We start from the raw sequence: 23,925 nt of genomic DNA, 5'->3' as shown, positions 1-23,925 counted from the left end.
AGGATACTGGATGGAATTGGGTTGAAGGGGAAGAAAGGGGGCAGATGCTGCTAGAATTGGGGTGCAGGGAAAGGGGAGAGAGAGATAATGGGGAAATATACTGGATGGAATTGGGTTGAAGGGAAAGAAAGGGGACAGATGCTGATAGAAGTGGGAGGAAGGGAGAGGAGAAAGTGAAATGCCTGACCATGGGGGTGTGGGAGAGGGAAGGGAAGGAGAGGAGAGAGATGCCAGACCATTGGAGGAGGAAAGGGAAGATAATGGATGCCACACCAATGGGGGGGGGGGGAGAAGAGATGGAAGGGAGAGAGGCAGACAATTTCTGGAAGAGGCATAGAAAGAGAGCAGATGCCATATGGAAGAGGCAGAAAGATGACAGACAGTTGATGGAAGGAAGAGAATGATGAGGAAGATGAGGAAAGCAGAGACCAAACACAGGTAGAAAAATATTTCTATTTGTTTTATTTATTTCTTTTTGCTTTAGGATAAAGTATTATTGTAGCTGTTTTGATAATTGTTTATTAATAGAAAATGGAAATAAGGTGATCCTGTTTATTGGACTAATTTTAATACATTTTTTTACTAATTCAGAAACCATAACTTCTTTCGTCAGATCAGACAGGGATACTGTAACAGCAGTATACTTTACTGACCTGAAGAAAGAGGTTTTAACCTCTGAAAGCTAAGTGAGAAATGTATTAGTCCAATAAAATGACAGACATTAAAGTTTCTTCCCGCCATGCCTCCTACCCATATGCAGAATATAAATTGGTGGGCTTCCCAAAGCCCTGCCAACTGAAGATCTCTTCCTCTAGGAAGGAAGGGGAGATTTGTTCAAAGATGATTGGAGGTTGCTTAGAAGAAAAACTGTACACTGGCACTGGTATGGTAATCTTTGTTGTTTGTTTTGCTCTGGCTACAGCCTCAAAACCCACACTGCTTCTTGTGACTCTGGGCAAGTCACTTAATCACCCATTGTCTCAGGTACATTAGATAGAACATGAGTCCACTGGGACAGAGAGGGGAAAATGCTTGAGCACCTGAATTCAAAACCACTTCATGGAGCTCTACTGCGGCCCCCCCCCTCCTCATCCACTGACGATCGGGCTGACTCCTGCACAGAGCTTTGCTGCGGCCCCCTTCCCCCTTCAGGGCGTGCGAGCTTGCTGCGCCCCTCCCGTCTAGCCGGGAGCATTCAAATTCGGAGGAGGGAACGGCACTTAGCCATTCGGCGCGCCGGCTAAGGCGCACGGCAAAGGCGTGTGCCTTAGCGCACATAACTAAGCTCCCTTGCTCTACAGCTCCTCTCCTCCTGTGGCCTGGCATGTCCAAACACCAGGCGGAAGATTCTACTCTGCCGCCACCTCCTCCCCCCAGCTATTCGGGGACTGCTACGGAGAACTTCTACACACCTCCACAAGTCCTTCTCAACAACCTGTGCCTGCGTGAGAGATCTCTACTTCTGCCCTGGAAGACCCCTGCAGGCCCACAGACTGGAATAAATCTGATAAGTATTTGCATGACTACTCCAGCAAAACCATTAGCATGACTTTTCCGCATAAAGCATCTGCATGATTACTCCGGACAATTCCTAACCTATTCTCTGCATGATTTAATCTACTAGCTTTACTTCTCTCAAGTCTTTCAGTCTCTTTAACCACTCTATATAAGATGGCTCTTAACTAATTATCTGATTTGGATCCTTATGGTCTATTGGATCTGCTAAAAAAGCAGGTCAGTTGCCACATATTTTGCTATCCCTATCCCAGTATTTATAAGATCTTGCCCAACGAACTCATAACATTTTAGAGCTGGTAATCCTTCTCTATACGACTGTTCAGAATGGGGTCCCTTCCAAATCCCAGTTGTACCCCCCTCACAAAAACCTAGCAGACCCTATTGTAAAAGACAGCGGAAACTGAGAAAGATTATCTATTCTGTAACCACCGACGCTCCTTACCATCAAAACCTTCATGGTTTCTACTTAAATATACGTTCTATTAGGAACACGTCACAGCTGGTCAAAGACTGGCTGGAAGAAGCCAACCCCGATTTTGTTCTTCTAACTGAAACTTGGTTGGTCTCAGATAACGACATTATTATACGCAACTGTCTACCTCCTGGGTTCAAAATTTTATCTCTACCTAGAAGCAGAGGTAAAGGGGGAGGATTAGCTAGCATCTTAAAAGAATCATTCAAGTCTACAATCCTAGCCTCAAATTCCTCAGCGGACCTCGAAATCATTTCTTGTAAACTCTGGACAGATCATTTAGGAGATGCTCTAATAATTACTCTATTCTACATTCTTCCTAAGAAATGGCCCGTAGCCAAAGACATCTTCTACGAATTCCTCCTTACAAACTCTACACTAGGCCCACACAACCTACTGACAGGTGATCTAAACATTCACCTAGAGCAGACAGAGCAGGGTGACTCCAAAGATCTTATATCCTTCATTTCTTCACTAGATTTCTTTGTGCCCCCTCCAGAAAAGACCCATCAAAAGGCCACCAGCTAGATCTAGTCACTTTTTCCACCAAAGAATTAGCCAATCTCAAGATTTACTGGAACCAAGCCATATGGACTGATTTTCTCTGGTCAGACCACCGTTTATGCAGTTTCCAATTTGGCTGGCAAGTAAGACGCTCCCCAACCAAATCCAAGGTGGCAAAAAGACCTAAAAAAATGGTAGCTAGCAGAGGTATGATGAACCCAGTAGAATTCTGGTCACACTATGACTTAACTTCTAGCCCAGACTCGGACTCCTTTTCGGTGGACTCTTGGACCAACATGAGTACGCTGATATTAAACAAAATGACCCCCACCAAACTAAGAAAAATAAGAAACAAGAATCTGGATGGCTGGTACGATACCGAGTTAGGAAATATGAAACGGGAGCTACGGAAACTCGAAAGACAATGGTTGAAATCGAGAGACAGTGTGGGGAGGTCAAATTGGAGACTAAAATTAAACGAATACAAAAAACTAATAATAAAGAAGCGCACTAACTTTTACACCCAAAAAATCGGATCACTGAACACCAACAGTAGAAATCTCTTTGAATTAGTCAACAATCTCTATGACTTACAGGCCTTCTCATGTTCTACCCTAGATTCCCCACATCTGCAGATGATCTGGAAGAATTTTTCAACACCAAAATCATCAATTTGAGATCCAAACGAGCTGGCTCCTCAACCAACCATTTGAACTACCCAGTTGCCCAACACAAAGATGACCCTAGGGTAGATATAGCCTGGAATAATTTCACTACCCCCATCCTGGCAACAATTCTCCAAATATTACACGAAATACGTTAAGTCCTACTGCAGATTAGACTGCTGCCCCGCCAACATTATGAAAGTTGCTCCAGTCTCATTTAAAGCCAAGTTATACAACTGGCTCTCCTCTCTCTTACTAACCGGTACTTTCCCTGAGGATTTAGGCCAGATTTTGATCAATCCAATCGTAAAAAACCCTAGAGAATCTACCAAACTGATATCTAATTACACACCAATTGCGAGCACTCTCCTATTCGTTAAGCTAATGGAAGGACTGGTCAACCAGGAACTAGTAATGTATCTGGACAAATTTAGCATACTGCAAGACAATCAGTCTGGTTTTCGTTCTGGATTCAGCACTGAAACTGTCATGGCATCTCTACTGGACTTCCTCTATACCTTATTCAGTTAGGGTACCAGTGCTCTTATTCTGCAACTAGACCTAAGATCTGGTTGACCATGCTATTCTGATTGACTGTCTGGAGTCAATTGGTATTTCAGGTAGCGTGTTAAAATGGTTTCGGGCTTTTTTGAGCACATGGTCATATCAAGTCTATAGTGACAATAAAAAAATCCTTTAGTTGGGTAAACTCATGCGGAGTCCCGCAAGGCTCTCCTCTTTCCCCCACATTGTTCAACATCTACCTCACCTCATTGGGGAACTTACTACAAAGCTTAAAAGTTAAATTTTATATCTATGCTGATGATATCACCATCGTTATTCCCCTTACGACTCTAACCTCCAAGCCTAAGATTCATCTATCATCCATTCTAAAGCAAATTGAACTATGGATGACCAAATTCAAATTGAAGCTCAACATTGACAAAACTAAATTTTTCCTTGCAAGCCCTAACGACAAAATCAAAGACTCATCGATCTCCTTGAATGGTCAGGACTTCCCTATAGACCACTCCATTAAGATCCTGGGAGTCACCCTGGACCACCATCTCACCCTAAATGCTCACACAGATTTATTGGTTAAAAAATGCTTTTGGTACTATGGAAACTCAGAACCATCAGAAAATACTTTGATGCAGCATCCTTCCACTTACTGGTTCAATCTTCCATCCTAAGCTTGCTCGATTATTGCAACATAATTTACTTGGGATCCTTCAAAAAAACCATTCTAAGACTCAGAGTCATTCAAAATTTGGCAGTTCGACTGATCTTTGGACTGAAGAAATGGGAACACATAAACCCCTCCTATCAAAAACTCCATTGGCTGCCCCTAGAGGTGCAAATCCTGTTTAAGTTCTCTTGTCTGTGTTATAAATCAATATTTGGTCTGGCCCCCACTTACCTAGTTTCCCATTTTAATCTGGCAAATTCTTTTAGGCCCACACGAAGAATACATCTGTTCACCTATCCGACAATAAAAGCCTGCCACTACAAAAGATTCTTGGACAGAACTCTTGCCTTCCAGATAGGCAAATGGAACGATTGGCTTAGTAACGTTATCACACTTTCCTCATCCTACTTCAATTTTAGAAAACTGGTAAAAACGAGTTTGTTCAATCGATTTGAAAACTAAGATTCTATACTGCTCTGTTTATTCAACCCTTAGAACTATATAGTTTTCCAATTCTTTCATTATGTAAGATTGTATTGTTGACTTTGATTGTAACCTCTTCGCTGATTGTCCAGCGCTTCTTGCTGTAAACCGACTCGAACTTCCATGGCTTTGGCGGTATATAAGAATAAAATTATTATTATTATTATTATTATAAGTGGTATATAAATACTAAAAATAAATAAGTCTGACTTCTGTGCTAAGTAAATTAATGAAAACACTTTTAAAACAGAGAATAGTGCAGTTTCTGTAATCAAGTGGATTATAGAACCCAAGGCAACATGGATTCAGTAGAAGCAGGTCTTTTTAGACAAATCTGATCAATTTCTTTGACTGGGTGGCCAGAGAATTGGATAGAGGCAGAGTGCTAAATTTGGTGTATTTAGATTTTAGCAAAGCCTTTGACAGTGTTCCACATAGGCATCTTAATAAATAAACCGAGTGCCCTCAGTATGGGCCCCAAAGTGATGGATTGGGTCAGGAACTGGCTGAGTGGAAGGCGACAGAGGGTAGTAGTCAATGGAGATCGCTCTGAGGAAAGGAATGTTATAAAAGAGGAGCGGGACTTGAGTGTGATAGTATGTGATAATCTTAAGGTGGCCAAACAGGTTGAAAAGGCGATGGCGAAAGCTAGAAAGATGCTTAGGTGCATAGGGAGAGTAATAGCCAGTAGGAAAAAGGAGGTATTGATGCCCCTGTTTGACTCTGATGAGACCTCACTTAGAATATTGTGTACAATTCTGGAGACCGCACTTTCAAAAAGATATAAACAAGATGGAGTCGGTCCAGAGGAAGGCAACTAAGATGGTTGATGGTCTATGTCAGTGGTTCTTAAACCTGTCCTGGGTTTTCAAGATATCTCTAATGAATATGCATGAGTGAGATTTGTCTACAAAGTAGGTAGTAGGTATGCAGATTTCTCTCATGTATATTCATTACTTATTAATTTGTCCACTATGTCATAAATATGATCATACCAATTAAATATTTTATTTAACAATTCATATATAATTCTTACATACTTCACACAATAATTTCTCATATACATTCAGAGCCACCCCAGTTCCTATAAATGCTAAAATAGTTCATCTTAAAAATTTTCACCCACCATCCGGGTGTAGCAGCAACCAAATACTATAAATAGCAAAAGCCAGCACTAAATATGCTTGGACTTAAAGTTCTCATACAAAAAAGTTCATAAATCACTCCATTTGTATACGTGCAGTTGATCTCTCAATGGTAAATGGTGGCCACTTCACACACAAATAGCAATCTCATCCAGCTCAACATGAGTCCGTGTTTCGCCACCAGGCTCTTCAGGAGATTATACTGGTCATGGCTCCGCTCCCAATCCACATACTTGTTGTTTCATTATAGTTATTCACACCATGCAGCTCAAGCGGTTGGAAGATCCAAACCAGAATCCCTCTTCCCACTACACAATGAAAGGAAGTTACGTAACTATACTATACTGTGCAAAAGAAAGGCCCGGCAATCTACTTCTGTATTCTGCCATGAAATTTTGACAATGTTCAAGTCGCTAGGACTTGAACACGAGTAGATTGTACCTATACTATATGGTTAGAAACAAGAACCCCAGCTATACAGCTACTATAAATGATTATGCCTACATGTTGGAGATACAGTACTCCCCCAAAATTTGCGGCGGTTACGTTCTCGGAGTGACCACAAATGTTGAAAAACCACAAATATCAGATGAGTACAGTATACAGATTATCTATGTGCACATGTGCTAACTACACCCGCTCCCTTCCTGCCAGGATCTGCACCCAGTGTCCTCTCCCTCATGCCCTCCTGTCAGGTTCTGCACCCAGCCACATTCCCTCCCTGCCCTGAACCCAGCCCCCTTCCCCTGAAAAGCTCTACACCCAGCCCCCTTCCCTACCAGGCTCTGCACCCAGTCCCCTTCCTTCCCTGCCCTACCAGGCTATGCAGCCAGCCCCCCTCCCTACGAGGCTATGCAGCCAGCCACCATCCCTACTTGCCAGGCTCTGCACTGCACCCTGTCCCCCTTCCCTGCCAGGCTCTGCACTGCACCCTGTCCCACCTCCTCTTCCACCTCTGGTGGTCTAGTGGTAGGCCAAGACAGGAGAGATCCCTCTTGTCTCCCATCCTGGCCGATACAAATTAATTTTTTTAATTCCCCCCCCCCCCCCCCGTGTACCTTTTATGTTATCCCTGGTGGTCTAGCGGTGTATGGGCAGGACCGCACTCCTACCCTATGCACCTCCTTCCGGGCTCACCAATGCACAGGCACGCAGGAGCGAACTTCTCGAGCTCCCGCATGGCCCTGCACCGCTAGCTGAATGGCTGCCACCAGCTCCCACGAGTCTCGCAAGAACTGGCGGCAGCCATTCAGCTAGCAGCGTAGGGCAATGCGGGAGCTCAAAAAGCTCGCTCCTGCGTACCTGTGCGCGCCCCAAGCCCCAATTGGCGAGCCCCGAGCCCGGAAGGAGGTGCGCAGGGCAAGAGCCCATACACCACTGACCACCAGTGATAACAGAAAAGGTATGTGGGGGGAGGGTGGTAAAAAAAAGGGGGGGTATAAAAAAATTATTTGTATCGGCCGGGCCGGGAGATGGGAGGGATCTCTCCTGTCCTGGCCTATCAAAGGCCTGCATTAAGTTAGGGAGGGGGGGTCAGGTGATGTATAGGACGACCCTCATTTTTGGGCCATTTTTTGGGGCCAACAATCTCATCCTATATTTGAGTATATATGGTAATAAAAAGGAAAATATTTAAAAATAAGCATCAGCAAATACAAATGATTTAAGGTCATTTTTGAAAAGATTAAGCAAGGTCTGAAATCTCAGATGTTATGGAGGAAATTCCATAATTCGGATCCTTGTACAGAAAAAAATAGCACTATGAATTGGTATGTGGAAAAATTTCTCTGAATGTAGATATAATCAAATGTGTCTGATTATTAGATCTTAAAGCTCTTGAAGGAACATAGGGCGTTAAATGTCTGCTGAGATAAAGAGGAACATCGACAGTACGTATTTTAAAGACAAGTAAAAGTATTTTATAAGTAATGCGATATGATACGAGTGCAACGTGATCAAATTTTCTATGTCCAGTTATTAATTTAATGCCAGTGTTTTGAACAAGTTGAAATCTTTTCAGATATTTAATCCTAATACCTTTGTACAAAGAATGACAATAGTCTAAATGACTAATTACAAGAGAATGAATTAAAACATTAACGGCCTCTTTTACAAAGCCGCGCTCACAACTGCCGCGTGGCAACAGCCCTGAAGCCCTTTAAATCTTTATGGGCTTCAGGGCCGCTAGCGTAGCTTTGTAAAAGAGGCCAGATGGAACGTATAAGATGGAGTTTGAAAAAAAAAAAATTATATATTAAAGATGATATTTGAGAAGTGTATGAGAGAGCGAAATCTAAAATAACTCATTTTTTATTCATTTTCACAAATTACATTAAGTGTTAATATTTTCATTCACAGTAACAATAAATACATCACTTATAAACAATCATTTGTTTATTACATATATTCTTATCCCTATCCCTCGCCCATCCCCCCCAACCATATACGGTACTCCATTATTGTATGATATATGTAATAATAAAATACCCCCCTCCCTACCTCATAAACTAATAAACATAAGGGAAATAATTTTACTTAATCCTGACAATATTTTGTTAATGGTTTCCATAACTCCTAATATATGAGTTGTAGAAACCAAAGGTACAGGGATATAAGATACAGAAAGTCTGTGTCAAAGATGTTACAGTGATTACACCATATACATGACATTTTGTGAACAATAAACAGTTCATTAGAAGCTTCCTGCATCTCCAGACATTATTGTTCCACTTTTTGTGTTTTTGGATCCATCCATTCTAATCATTTACACATACATTTGGAATGCAGATGCTAGCACCTTATTTACAGAAATGCCTTCTAGGACCTAAGGCTAGTCATCTAATCACAGCACAGAAAAGGCAGGCAGCTTTCTGAGACTGAAAATTTATCCAGAGATCAACAGCTAAATTCAAAACTGCAACTTTAGGTGATCAGCAGCTGACAACAATTCCTCTGCATCAGAATGGATTAAAAAAAAAATAAATAAATAAAAATTGATGGAGCAGTTTCTCTTTTCATTATAAGAAACTGGATCTCTCTCCTAGCGTTTGTAAATGGGTAGCAGATGTGACAGAGCTGAATGGTGATTGTATGGCGCCTTTGTGTGGAGATTGAGAAACTCGGATGGCTCAATAAAACTTTTACTGTGCAGCACTAGAGACGCATCATGGCCGCCAGTCACTCTGATAGCATGAGTTCTTTAGGCATTTTATATACCGATGCAGGATGAGCCAACCGTAGGCGAAATGCCAAGTCACTGCTTTTTTAACAGATGGCAACATAAGGCTTTAACTGCTAAAGTCTCATTGATATATTCTGGTGAAGCAACAATGGAATTTCGCCAGTACAGTCCAAAGCCAGATGGCCCCCAACCCCTTGTGAGCTGAAGACACTGAGTGGGGCAGATTGAGCAAGAAATCCCCTCTGACGCAAGGAGACAGACAGCACTCAAGGACAGCACTTTATGGCACTTTAGCAGTGATATTACCTGGCAGTAACTCAGTGCACTCTCTTTGCTTAGCAGATTCTGAAGCTTTATGTGCTGGGATGTAACACAGGTATAGAAAGCTAACCAGGTAATAAATATAGAAACCCAACCAGGTAGTGCATGTGCAAGACCGGAGGGTTAGGACTTCGATGGGAAGATAGGACTTCAATGAGAAACCAAGGTGGCAAGGGAGCCCCTTCTGGTGATTCAGACAGGTCACGACCTGTTTGGGCCGCCGCGGGAGCGGACTGCTGGGCAGGATGGACCTATGGTCTGACCCGGCGGAGGCACTGCTTATGTTCTTATGTTCTTAAGAAGAATGTGTGTGGTTGAAGAGGAACAGGGGAAATGTTTTCCTGATTTCTGTATACTTCTCGAGTCCATTGCCTTTAACTAACACAAAGGAATCAGGCAAGTGACAGATGCACAAACATCCTTTTTGTACATGTTCAGATATGTACTTAAAAACATAGAAACATGACAGCAGATAAAGGCCGAATGGTCCATCCAGTCTGCCCTTCGCATGCCTGTCCCCAGCTATCTTGAATTCATATAGTCTTTGTTTCCACCACCTCCGTCAGGAGACTATTCCACACGTCTACCACCCTTTCTGTAAAGAAGTATTTGCTTACATCACTCCTGAGCCTATCACCTCTTAACTTCATCCTATGCCCTCTCCTTCCGGAGTTTTCCTTCATTTGAAAAAGATTCACCTCCTGTACATAAACGCAAGGGAGATATTTAAACGTCTTTATCATTTCCCCCGTCTTTTCTCCAGAGTATACATATTATCATAGGTGTCAGAACAGGAAGGGGGGGGAGGGGGTCACAGGGGTCATGGTCTCCCCAAATATTGCCGGTTGTAATAGGGCTGTCGGGAATCCTGTGGGTCCAACCGAAGCGGCGGCCCCGGCACTCTCATGGGAGCGGCATCTTGCTGCTGGACAGCATGCCTGCTGATCGGCTTTCTCTGCTGCGTCCCTTCCCCAGCTACCTCACACACACCCCCTCCCCCCACCGTGCGTGTACCTTGAATTGCTTGTAAAAGTTGCCGGGTGGTGGAACCAATTCACATCATCACTCTGCCACCGGCCCCGGCATCTTCTCTCCACTGTAGCCGCAGCAGCGGAAACAGGAAGTTATCAGAGAGGGCAGGCCACAGTGAAGAAAAGACGTTGGGGGTTGGTGGCAGAGCAACGCTGTGAATCGGTTCCGCTGCCCAGCAACTTTTACAAGCAATTCAAGGTCGATGTCCCTGGGGGTGGAGGAAAGGAGTAGATGTCAGAGAAGGGACGTGAGAGAGAGACGACCAGCAGATACGCTAGCCGGCACCAAGATGACGCTTCCGCCAGAGTGCCACATAGAAATAAGGCCCCTCCCAAGACATGTGGCAGTAAAGGGACTTGGAGATATGCACCCTGGATCCCTTCCTCCCTCGCTCTCTTTCCCTACTCCCGTTGCAGCAAGGGCGAAGCTTTTGGGCCCCCAAAACAAAAAAGCATTCCGCTGCCTATGCATATGATGGTCTAGAGCAGGGGTCTCAAAGTCCCTCCTCGAGGGCCGCAATCCAGTCGGGTTTTCAGGATTTCGCCAATGAATATGCAGGAGATCTATTTGCATGCACTGCTTTCATTGTATGCTAATAGATCTCGTGCATATTCATTGGGGAAATCCTGAAAACCAGACTGGATTGCGGCCCTCGAGGAGGGACTTTGAGACCCCTGGTCTAGAGAATGACACGGGGACAAATTTGTCCCCATCCCCACAGGAACTCAATTTCCTCATCCCGTCCCTGTGAGTTTTGCCGCTGTCCCTGTCCTTGCCCCATTCCTGAAAGCTCTGCCTTAACTGCACAAGCCTTGAATTCTTATGATTTTAAAGTGTTTGAAGCTTGTGCAGATGAGGATGGAGCTTGCAGGAACAGGAAAAGAATTTGCGGGGATGAGATGGGAAAATTAGTTCCCGTGGGGTGGGAAAAAATTTGTCCTTGTGTCATACTCTACTATGGTCTCTAAGTCTGTCCCCATAAGCTTTATGACAAAGACCACTAACCAATTTTATAGCAGCCCTCTAGACCGACTCCATCCTGTTTAAATCTTTTGGAATGTGCATTTTGCAAAATTGCACACAGTATTCCAAAAGGGGCCTCACCAGAGACTTATATAATGGCATTATCACCTCCCTTTTCCTACTGGCCATTCCTCTCCTTAATGGTATTTAATATCTACATAACTTAAAATGTGTTGCCCTATTTGATCAGTTTTATAAATTCATTAGGCAGCTAAGCTACAAAACATTTTGTTTAATACGAGAGTCATTTCATAAATAATGCACACTATTTTTAAAAAATTTCCCAAGTACTTCTTTACAATCCTTCAATATAGTCTCCTTGCTTTGCAATGACTGAGTCCTAATGTCCGGGAAGCTTCAATATTCCATCCAAGACACCGTTTTAGTTCAGTTACCGAATGGCTCGGGTACCGGCAGAAGAAAGCTCTTCCAGAGATGCAAAATGATGTCCACATATAGGTTGTTTCAACTTTGGAAAAAGGTCAAAGTCTGGTGATCTCATGTCTGGACTGTAGGGAGCATGAGGTAACACCTCCCAGCCGTATTCGTATCAACACTTAAAACTGATTATGGAACTGTCTTCTCCAAGGTGGAACAACAGGGTGTATTACTATCTAAATTAAATGAAAAGTTGGAGAAATGAGATGAAAGTTGTGGAACTGGAAATGGTTAAAGAGAGATCTTTCATAGCAAGGAAGATGGAGAGTTTTGAGAATCAAATAAGAAAAAATAACTCAAGACTTTTGAATTTTCCTAAATGTCCTATTTTAACACCAGTTGAGATGGCAAGAAAATATTTCCATGAGATATTAGCCAGTTTTTAGGCTCTAATGTTCATATTTTTCCTGATATTGCTCAGAAATCTCAGAGACGAAGGAAAGAATTTTTGGCCTTGAGACCAAGAATCCTAGCCCTGGGAGGTACACTTCTTTTGAAATTTCCTGCAAAATATCATATTAAAACAAGAATTTTCTTTTCTTTGAGCCTAAATAGTTATTAGAATTTATTGAGTCGAAAGAAGAGTTGGTAACTATGCCTAATGATGTATGACCAACCACTTGAGCATGTACCGGCTATAGGACAGTTTAACTTTTGCTGCTACTCTAATATATGTTTAATTAATAATACTGTAATTGAAAAAAATGTTCTTTTCTTGATCTCCCAATATTGTGGGCTAAATAGGAGTTATATATTTTGCTTTATGTCTTATTATTTTGACTTATTGATCTGTATCAAGTTGTAATTGATATGCTTGATTGTAAAATTGAAAATCTTATAAATAAAAAAATATAAAAAAAGAAAAGATAGGGTAGGAAGAAAGGGAGGGGTGGTGTTATATGCTAGAGATCATATTAAAGCCATACAATATCAGGATTTACTGGATAAGGAAGAGGCACAGTGGGTCAAATGGAAAATGTATTAACATTGGTGTGATATGCAGGCCTCCTTCACAGACAGAAGAAATGGTGCACAGCACCAGCCGTGAGCCCAAAGTCAGAAGAAAAGGACCAGGGTTCCACAACAAAACAGGGGTGTCCAAAGTCACACAGAGTGGAACCAAAACTTGGAGCCAGAAAGTAAAAAAGTACAACACTTTATTAAAAATGCAACAAAATACACACTGGAACCTTGACCCTACAAGGGCCTTGTTTCTCAGGGGTCTTATGTCCCCTCAGCCATCTCTTTTCCAAACTGAAGAGCCTTAACCGTTTTAGTCTTTCCTCATATGAGAGGAGATCTACCCCTTTACCATCTTGGTCGCTCTTCTTTGAACCTTTTCTAGCACCACTATATCTTCTTGAGATAAGGAGACCAGAATTGAACGCAATACTCCAGATGAGGTCGCACCATGGAGCAATATAGGGGCATTATAACATTCTTAGTCTTGATAACTATCACTTTTTTAATAATTCCTAGTATCCTATTTGCTTTTTTGGCCACTGCCGTACATTGGGCGGAAGGTTTCATCGTATTGTCTATGATGATACCTAGATCCTTTTCTTGTGTGCTAATCCTCAAGGTGGACCCTAGCATCTGGTAACTGTGATTCAGGTTATTCTTCCCAATGTGCATCACTTTGCATTTGTCCACATTAAATTTCATCTGCCATTTGGATGCCCAATCTTCCAATTTCCTAAGGTCCGCCTGCAATTTTTCACAATCCGCACTGCGTTTTAACAACTTTGAAAAGTTTAGGGTCACCTGCAAATTTAATCACCTCACTTGTCGTTCCAATTTCCAGATCATTTATAAATAAGTTAAATAGCACCGGTCCCAGTACAGACCCCTGCAGCACTCCACTGTTTACTCTCCTTCAGAGCTTGCCTGTGTGTTTAGATGTGTGCAGTTCCAGTACATGGTGGGCCTCAACTTTTGCTGGTGATGTAGGATGATTTTTTTCCCCTGACGCAGCTCAACGAAATGGAGATTTCCCCATTGGGCAAGAGTGGCTGAAGGGTCAAGCAGGCTAGCACATTTTTGGGTGCTTAGAAGACAGCTTGGATACCATCTGCAGCTAAGTTTTTCTGGCTTTTCGGCTCACTATAGACATTGTTTGAGACTGTGATATGTACTGCATGTTATGCTCACACACTTGAATTTTTGAAATTTGGCATGCTAATAATTTTGGGGGTCATTCCTCTGAGGGCTGTTACAGTGTTTTTCTCACTGCCGATTAGTTGCCACACGTGTGTTTGTGACTTTACCTACTCTGGTCTTACAAGTGGAGTTTTTTTGCCATATGAAACACAATTGGGGCTTTTTCTCCACTTTTCTTTTTCTTTGTTGGTTGACTGAGTGGGTGGGTGTGTCGCGTGTGTATTAGTGCAGTGGGCAGGGGGGGGCCTTGTGGTTGTTTGTTTTTATGTAATTTACGCTATTTTAAAATTTTGTTCATCGCTTAGTAATTCAAATAGGCGATTCATCAAATGCTAATAATAAACTTGAAACTTGAAAATTTGATTATATATGTCCTTTCCCTAGTGTTCTGAGTAATTGAAATCACCCATTATTATAGTGTTGCCCATTTCTCCAGCTTTCCCAATCTCTGAAAACATTTCTTCATCTGTCTGCTCATTTTGTGTTCTTTGTCATAAAGCACTTGGGGACAGACTTAAAGATCTCAATATGTATAGTTTGGAAGAAAGGCGGGAAAGGGGAGATAAGATATTCATTTATTGGGATTTATTAACTGCCTTTTCATGAAAAGATTCACTCAAAGTGGTTTGAATGGTAGTCAGGTATTCTTAAGCATTTTCTCTATCTGTCCTTGCAGACTCACAAACTACCTGGAGCAATGGAGGGTTAAGTGACTTGCCCAGAGTCAAAGGGAGCAGGCTGGGATTTAATTCATAACATCAGGGTGTTGAGGCACCAACTGTAACCACTAGGCCACTCCTCCCCTATATGGCATTAATGTACAAGAGGCGTGTCTCTTTCAATTGGAAGGAAGCTATAGAACGAGGAGGAATAGGATGAAGGTGAAAGAGGACAGACCTGGAAGTAACCCAGGAAACACTTCTTTCACAGAAAGGGTGATGAATTCGTGAAGCAGCCTCCTGGTGAAAATGGTGGAGACAAAGACTGTATCTGAATTCAAGCAAGCTTGGCAGCTCTGACTGAAATTAATGGGACAGCACTGGAACATCCTCCATATCTCCCGGACTTAGCGCCCTGTGATTTCTGGGCATTCCCAACCCTGAAAAAACAACTGTGCCACAGTCACAGCGCTAAAAGTGATGTCACAAAACAGTCTACTGCACAAAGGAAACACTGCAATAATGTACTGAATGTGATGGATGCTACTTTGAAAAAGAAAAATGTTTAGATCCTGTGGAAGTCATCTGATTCTGATTAAAAAAAAAAAAAAGTTTTATTGCTTTTCAATCAGCCCTCGTACTATAGCTGTCTCTAGGGCAGACGCCTATGTCCTTGCATCCGGTGTGCTCTTCCACATTAGTGCACACTTTTTTTGAATACAGCACATCTGGATTCAATTTTCTTACTTCACTGGAAAACAATTATTTTCTTTAAAGCATGTGTTAGGATTACTGTAACTCAAATTTAGTATAGGTTAATGGAAAAACAACTTAGAAGACACCAACTTCTGCAAAACACTTCAGTCAGACTTATTTTTTGACTTGGTAAATTTGAGAGGGTTTTTCTTTTGTTGCTACTGACTGCCAAGTACAAGAGTAAGATGGCTTTTATGTGTTTTAATTTTTATATGTTTTAAAGTTTTCATATGATTAAACTTCAGAAAAATTAGTTCATATTTTGAATATTCTTAAATCATTCCTTTAAAAACTTAACTTTCCATCAGTGCTAAATGTCTGCTGAAAACATTTTTATGAATTTACAGTTGTTTGCCAGGCAGCTTTGGTAAATTTTGCGAATTAGACAAATTAACTCTTACACTCAGTTCAGACAGAAATTGAAAACTTGTTCACATTGGATGATAGTTAAGATATAGCTCAGATCTAAGCCTTTCTTGTGTTATTCATTAAATTTTTTTGTAACTTCTCCTCAGAATGAAGTTCTCTTAATTTTTTAATCCATGTTGAACCATTAGAAAACTGTGGAATAGAAGTACTAATAACAGAATAGAAATATGAAAGCCTCTGTTGAATTTTAATGCAGAGCCTTAACACAGACATGGCTGGCCTTAAGTAGGGCCCCACATTCCTAGGGACTCCATCTTGGCATGTGCCTCCCCCACCCTACCCTAAAACAGCATTTCTCCACAGAGAGCTCAAGGCAGTGGCAGTGATTCGCAAAGGCTGTCTGCCACCAACTCTGGAGCCTGCTCTCTGCTGTGCCCAATTCTCTGTTCCCTTTAAGCTGAACCAGTGTGGTCCAACTGTACTGCTGCCAGTAGGGGATGCTACTTCAACACTGTGTTTTCAGTTGCTAATAAGAGGCAGGTTCCCCGGAGTCCTGCAGAGCTTGCCTGTACCTCATTATTCTTTAGCACCCTCCACTGGCATGAATGTACATGGAGGACTCCTGGTCACCTTAGAGCAGGGGTGTCCAATGTCGGTCCTCGAGGGCCTCAATCCAGTCGGGTTTTCAGGATTTCCCCAATGAATATGCATGAGATCTATGTGCATGCACTGCTTTCAATGCATATTCATTGGGGAAATCCTGAAAACCCGACTGGATTGCGGCCCTCGAGGACCGACATTGGACACCCCTGCCTTAGAGGAAACAGTTGTCCCACCCCTTTCTGATGTAACTTCCTGTTTCCTCAAGGGTAGGATGCAGCAGAGAGCAGGCTCTAGGGTTGACAACCTATGCAAATTGCTGCCATGAGCCCTCTATGGTAAAATGACCATTTAAAAGCAAACCTGCCATGAGGGAGACTCACTCTTGCGGTCATCTCCCAAACTCCCACTGAGAAGCCAGGATCTTCCACTGAGCAGCCTCCAACGGCAGCAGGAGAGGCCTTCCTAAGACATCATCTCCAGCTGCTACTAGTCTTACAGCAGCAGGAAATGATGTTTTAGGAATGCCTCTCTTGCTGCTACTGAAAGGAGAGGCTACTGCTAATGCAGCTATGAGTGGGGGCTGGGTGGAGTTACAGGCAGAGCGGGGCAAGATGGAGGCAGGCCCTAAAACTCCTGCTTAGGAGGTTGACCCCCTTGGCAGCTCTGTGTGTGTATGTGTGTGGGTGTTTAGTGATGGGGGCATATATCAGACTGCAAAAAAGGGGGGAGGGCCACCATACAGGGCTCCACAATTAGCAGGCCCTGAACACAGAACTTTATGCATTGGCCCCTCTGTATAAGACTAAGGTGACCATATGTCCTGTTTTCAACGGGACCGTCCCGTTAGTGGACTGACTGTCCCGTTGTCCTGACCCACCGCTTTGGGACGCCGAAATGTCCAGTTTTCAGGGACAGCATCCTGAAGCTGTGTGCGGGGACAACGGAATGCTTCCCCTCCTGCCACGCTAAAGCCTACCTCCCTCCAGCGTCAATTTAACTTCTTCCCTGGTCCGCCGCAGCCACTGCTTCTTGACACCCAGAAGCCTTCTTCCCAACGTCAATTCTGACATTGGAAAGGAAATTCCGGGCCATCCAGGCTGTGATTGGCTGGCCCGGAACTTCCTCTCCGATGTCAGAATTGATGTTGGGAAGAAGGCTTCTGGGCAGCAAGAAGCAGCGGCTGCGACGCACCCGGGGGGAGGGGGTTTGAATCAGCGTGGCAGGGAGGCAGGCAGGCTTTGGCACAGCAGGCAGGCAGGCAGGTAGGCTTAGGGGGAGGGGGTGGGAAAAAGGCTGGAAGGCAATGAGGGGGACATAGGAAGGAGGTACTGAGGGCACTTAGGATGTGAGAAGAAGGCACTAGGGGCACTAAGGACATAGGAAGGAGGCACTGGGGGCACTAAGGACATGGGAAGGGGCACTAAGGACATAGGAAGGAGGCACAGAGGGCACTTAGGACATGAGAAGGAGGCACTAAGGACATAGGAAGGAGGCACTTGGGGCACTAAGGACATGGGAAGGAAGGAAGGAGGGAATAGAAAGGGACAATTATTGGGCCTGAGTGCAGAAAGAAAGAAATGAAAGAAAGGATGCATAGTCAAAAGGAAACACAACCAGAGACTCATGAAATCACCAGACAGCAAAGGTAGGAAAAATGATTTTATTTTCAATTTAGTGATCAAAATGTGTCAGTTTTGAAAATTTATATTCGCTGTCTATATTTAGCACTATATTTGTCTATTTTTCTATAGTTACTGAGGTGACATTGCATATTTAAAGTCATCTGCCTTGACATCTTTGAAAACCCCCTAAATATACATGATAATTAACATTTTCTCTGCGTATAGTGTGCTTTGTGGGATTTTTTTTATTTTATGGCTACCATTATGAATTAATAAGATATTATGTGTACATGAAAAATGAATGGAAGAAATTGGTTTAGGATTGGGGGTGGGGCTAGGGCAGGATTGGGGGCGGGACTTACATTTAATAGATGTCTCATTTTGATGAAAAAAAAAATAAATGGTCACGTTATATAAGACCCATATCTGTCTCCTCCTTCTGGCTACCCTGCCATAAAATGCAGATACAAGTAATGAAATGTGAAAACAGAATTCAAATGATAGAACAATTTTTCAACAAATTAGACTAGGGAAACAGTTCCTTCTCTAGGAGAACTTACCATTTGTCAAACGATCAAACAGGAAAATGTCAAAATTCCACATTCCCACTTTGGACAGCATATGCTGTAAAGGAAAAAATACATATGAAGAACACATGAGAAGGAGAGAGAGCTTGTTAAAAGCTTTTTTTTAATTGAAATCTAGACGTTCTTTGAAAAAAAAAAAAAACAGAATATAAATGATTAAAATTTTCTCTGCATACAGTGTGCTTTGTGTAGTTTAATTTTGTGGTTACCATTATGTATTGTTAATAAGATTATTTTGTGTGCATATGATAAATAAATAGAAGAAATTGCATTACAATTATTATGGGGGCGGGGTTTGGGGCAGAGCTTGGGCGGTTGGTGGTTCTCGGTTGATATTTGTTAGACTTAGGGGGTACTTGGCTTGAAGACATTGAGAAACACTGCGATAGACCATCAACTCCTATTACTGATCCTAAAATTTCTAGAGATAAGTGGTAAAGTGCACAGTTGGCTAGAATGAATAGAGAAAAGATCAGAAGAATGGTCAGCATCAAGTGAGTATCCCAAGACTCACCACTCTCCCCCAATACTTTTCAATGTACTGATGTCAATACTCTAGGACACTAATTAGAAAAGAAAGACCTCCCTCACTTCTCTTATGCAGATTATATCACAATGTGCATTCCTTTCTACAAGAAAGAAAACATGATCAAGAAATCAGTAAAGTCTCTCATCTAGTTGCTGACTGGGCTGACAACATGAAACAAACTAAATAAAGAAGAAAAAAAAGAAATTTTTACTGATAAGACCACACAAAATCACCAATGATGATGACACTCAAATAACATTGCATAATGCCCCATTGAAACTGGAATAAGAACTGAGAATCCTAGGGATGATATTCGACAAGAACCTATCCTGTGAGGCACAAATACAAATGTTAACCAACAAAATATTCAGAAAACTGAGATGAATTCGACATTGCTTTGCCAAAGAAAACTTTTAGATTTTGGTTCATTCACTGGTACTATCCCAACTAGATTACTGCAATGTCCATTATGAAGGGTGCAAAGAAAATATATAGAAAAACCTACAAAACAAACCATTCAAAATGTAATAGCCAGACTTATTTTCTCAACCAAATATGACAAAGTGACACCCCTGTACTCTCAATTACACTGGCTTCCCTTCGAAGCAAGGTGTATTTTTAAACTATGTACTATTATCTTTTCAATCTTCCATGGTGAAACACCAGACTATATGATGAAGTTAATTGAAATACCACCCAAAGACAAATACAACCTGATCAGCAGCCATATAACATAACATAACTTTATTCTTCTATATCGCCATAACCGACTGATTTCTAGGCGGTTTACACCAAAGAAGACTGAACAATCACTAAAATACAAGATGATAGGAAGATACAAAATATTTCTTATAGGTACAAATGTTCTTTAAAAAATACTGTATAAGCTTTTAGTTAGAATAAAAGTTCTTAATAACGCAATTTCTCTAAGAAATGAATTTTTCAAACAATGTTGTCTTGATCAATTTCTGAAAAATACTGTAGGACGACATGGCTTGACAAATACACTTACCCAACCAAGACTGCTGTTTACCTGCTTGAAACACAAAGGTCCTATCCAGGAAAGTCTTGTATTTACAACCATTAATTTTTGGGTAAGCAAATAACTGTTGACTTCTAGTTTTTCTCATTGGACTATACCATATAAAATGTGATAAAAGATAAGTTGGAGACTTGAAACAAATACAAGAAAACTTAAACAAGACTCATGCTTCCACCGGCAGCCAGTGCAACAATCGGTAATAAGGACTAACATGATCCTTCTTCTTTAAACCAAAAATCAATCTGACAGCTGTATTCTGAATTATCCTCAATTTTCTTAATAGTTTCTTAGAGGCACCTAAATAAATAATATTACAGTAATCTAATATGGATAAAACTAATGCCTGCACCAATAATCTAAAAGATAATGGGTCAAAATATTTTTTTATAGTTTTTAACTTCCACAGTGCAAAAAAGCATTTTTTTATCACTAAGTCAGTATGTTCTATCATAGCTAAATGGCGATCTGGTGTGACTCCCAATATTTTAATAGTTTTTGAAATTGGGTAGTCATAACCATTTAAATGAAGGGATGATTTGGTTATTTTATCATTTGGGATGGCTAAAAAAAGTTTGGTCTTTTCTGTATTAAGTTTCAGTTTGAAACTAATTGTCCACTGCTCTAACGAAGTCATGATGGAAGATATTTGTTTTAAAATATCAGAAGTAAAATCATTTAAAGGAATTAAAATAGATATATCATCTGCATATATGTAAAAATTTAAATTCAAGCTCTGCAGTAAATGTCCGAGAGAAGAAATATAAATGTTAAACAGGGTAGGTGACAGCGGGGAGCCCTGAGGCACCCCTGATGGATTTCTCCAAGAATGAGAATAATTACCATCGCAAACCATTCGATATGATCTCTTTGTCAAAAAACCTTGGAACCAACTCCAGACTCTCCCTGAGAGCCCCATCGTAGCCAAACAATTCAACAATATCTCATGATCAGGCAAATCAAAAGCGCTGCTGAGATCCTATAGGAATCAAATACAAAGCTATTCACTCTACATCCTTTCTATACCTGGCAGCAAAATGGTGGAATCCTTTACCAGCACAATTAAGGAACACCCCCCTCCTACAAAAAACTTTCATAAAGGCCTATAAACCTATTTGGAAAATACCTTACTTCCCCCAACAAACAATAGGCTATGACTACCAGAAACCAAACAAGACATATATCGCCTCTCCGATCTCAATAGACCAGGGGTGCCCAACGCGTCGATCGCGATCGACCAGTAGCTCAGGAAGGCAACTCGAGTCGATCGCACTCGTGTTGCCGTCCTGATCTACGGGCCGATCAGCCTTCCTCTCCAGTGTTCTCCCTATGGCCTTTTAGCTGGGCGGTCCGCCCAGCTGTCATCTGCCGCTGCTGAACATTAAACCCCCCCCCCCCAAAAAAAAAAAAACCGGCTTGGAAATTTCAGCCCCTAGCGAACTTATGCTCCGGGCTCTAACGTGTGCGTGCAGGCTTCTCTTCTCTTCGAAACCGGAAGTTATGTCCGGGGAGGGGGGGGAGAAGGGAAGCCTGCACGCACATGTTGAGAGCCCTGAAGCAAGCGTTCGCTACGGGCTAATGCGGGAGACAGGTTAGTGAAGCATTTGTTCTTGTTCCTGCCGGGTTCTGCCTACTTGCTGTTTCCGCGAAGGCAGGACCCGGCAGCATTTCCCCCAATAGGTTGATCACGATCTTGGGCTGATCAGCCTTCCTCTTCCCGACGGCAGAATTGACGTCGGGGAGAGGAATGCTGGTTGGCCGAAGCAGGGAGAGCTTGGGGCCTGTTATTGGTGGTGTTTGGGTCCTGGTCCCCGATGGTAATGGCAGTGGCTTGGGGAAGGGCAGGGAGAAAGAAAGAAAAAGGGCAGGCAGGGATACAGAAGGAAAGAAGAGAAACAGAAAAAAATGAAAGGGAGGCAGAGAGAAAGAAAGGGCAGGGAAGAGGAAGGAAAAGTTGGGGGGAAGGAATGAGGTCTGGAGGAGAAGAAGCATACAGGCTAAAAGAAGGGAAGAAAGATTGTATGCACAGTCAGAAGAAGAAAGTGCAACCAGAGACTCATGAAATCTCCAGACAAGGTAGGGAAAATGATTTTATTTTAAATTTAGTGATCAAAATGTGTCTGAATTTATATCTGCTGTCTATATTTTACACTAAGGTCCCCTTTTACTAAACCGCAATAGAGGTTTTTAGCGCAGGGAGCCTATGAGTGTCGAGAGCAGCCCTGGGCATTCAGCGCAGCTCCCTGCGCTAAAAACTGCTATCATGGTTTAGTAAAAAGGGAAGGGGTATATTTGTCTATTTTTGTATGGTTGTTACTGAGGTGATAGTGCTTAGAGTCATCTGCTTTGACCTCTTTGAAAAACCCTGGAATAGGAATGATGATTAACATTTTCTATGCATACAGTGTGCTTTGTGTTTTTTTTAAAATTTTATTGTTGGTAGATCATTTTGACTTGGTCATTTAAAAAGTAGCTCGCAAGCCCAAAAAGTGTGGGCACCCCTGCAATAGACCATGCTCCCTACATGACCATGCTCCCTACAAACCAGGAAAGTGACACCCATACCAAAATTTGTAATATCAAGATGACTTCTGCTTTAGGTGTCATTAACTCATGCTCAAGTCCTAGCGACTTGATGAGTTACAGATCTAAAAAGAAATTGGTTTTGTGCTAGTCCGATAAGGTCCTCCAGCATCATCCCCATGTTTGTTTTCAATGTGTTCAGCCATCTGATTGCAGGTTGCCCTTTTCAACTTAGACTACACCAGATATAGCCAATCTTCTCTCCAAACCATATGCCATAATCATACACCTACACAAACACAAACACAAACCAAGTTCTCTGTGTCATGAACCTTAATGAAATAAAGTAATCCTTGGATATGGCCAGGCCCTTCTAAATTGTAAATTGCATTGGGTGGGAAAATTGACTGGATTAGATGGCTTTATAGCCAAATTTTATAAGACATTTCAAATAATTCTGATCCCTCCCCCTTGCTGCGCTTTTTTAACACCTTGGTAGATAGACAGGAATTGCCCTACTCTTGGCGTTTTGCTGGTATAACTTTGATACTAAAACCGGATAAAGATCCGACATCCTGTTCCTCCTATAGGCCTATCTCACTGTTAAATGTGGACTATAAATTGTTTATTAAGATTTTAGCCAAACACTTACAGACATATATGCTCCATTTAGTAGTTGATGATCACTCTGGGTTTGTACAGGGCCGCCAGATGCTTGATAATATTCATAGAGTTTACCATATATTGTGGCAAGCTTCTGGTGGACATGATTCGACTCTTATTCTGGGTATTGATGCTGAGAAGGCATTTGATAGGGTATATTGGCCCTATCTATTTCAAGTATTAGAAAAGATAATAATAATAATAATTTATTTCTTATATACCGCTATACCAGAAGTTTGAAGCGGTTTACAACAAAAGTACATACAGTCAATTTAAAATACAAACTAAAGAGAAGTTTACAATCTTAAGTGAAATAAAGTCTATAAAAATGCATCTTTTAAAATCAAGTTAAGAGAGACTTGTATATTTCCTAAAAAAAATGACCATATCACAGAGGCATACCATGACTCGCACTGGCTTCCAATAGAAGCGAGAGTACACTTC

The 23,925-nt window shown here is 41.9% G+C and overlaps 1 protein-coding gene across 8 annotated transcripts in view; it reads right to left on the bottom strand.

The window, feature by feature from the left end:
* The window catches only part of PDE7B (phosphodiesterase 7B), a 500,590-nt gene that overhangs the window by 89,818 nt on the left and 386,847 nt on the right, over window positions 1–23,925 (bottom strand). For all 8 annotated transcript variants that reach the window (XM_033938169.1, XM_033938172.1, XM_033938168.1 and 5 more), the window contains one exon: window positions 18,701–18,764. In XM_033938169.1, coding sequence (XP_033794060.1) covers window positions 18,701–18,764 — 64 coding nt within the window. The remainder of the gene's footprint in view (window positions 1–18,700; window positions 18,765–23,925) is intronic.

This window comes from Geotrypetes seraphini, chromosome 3 (genome assembly GCF_902459505.1).
Source record: "Geotrypetes seraphini chromosome 3, aGeoSer1.1, whole genome shotgun sequence".
Classification (NCBI taxonomy): domain Eukaryota; kingdom Metazoa; phylum Chordata; class Amphibia; order Gymnophiona; family Dermophiidae; genus Geotrypetes; species Geotrypetes seraphini.
The sequence above is the reverse complement of the archived record's forward strand: the minus strand, read 5'-3'. Positions and strand labels throughout refer to the sequence as shown.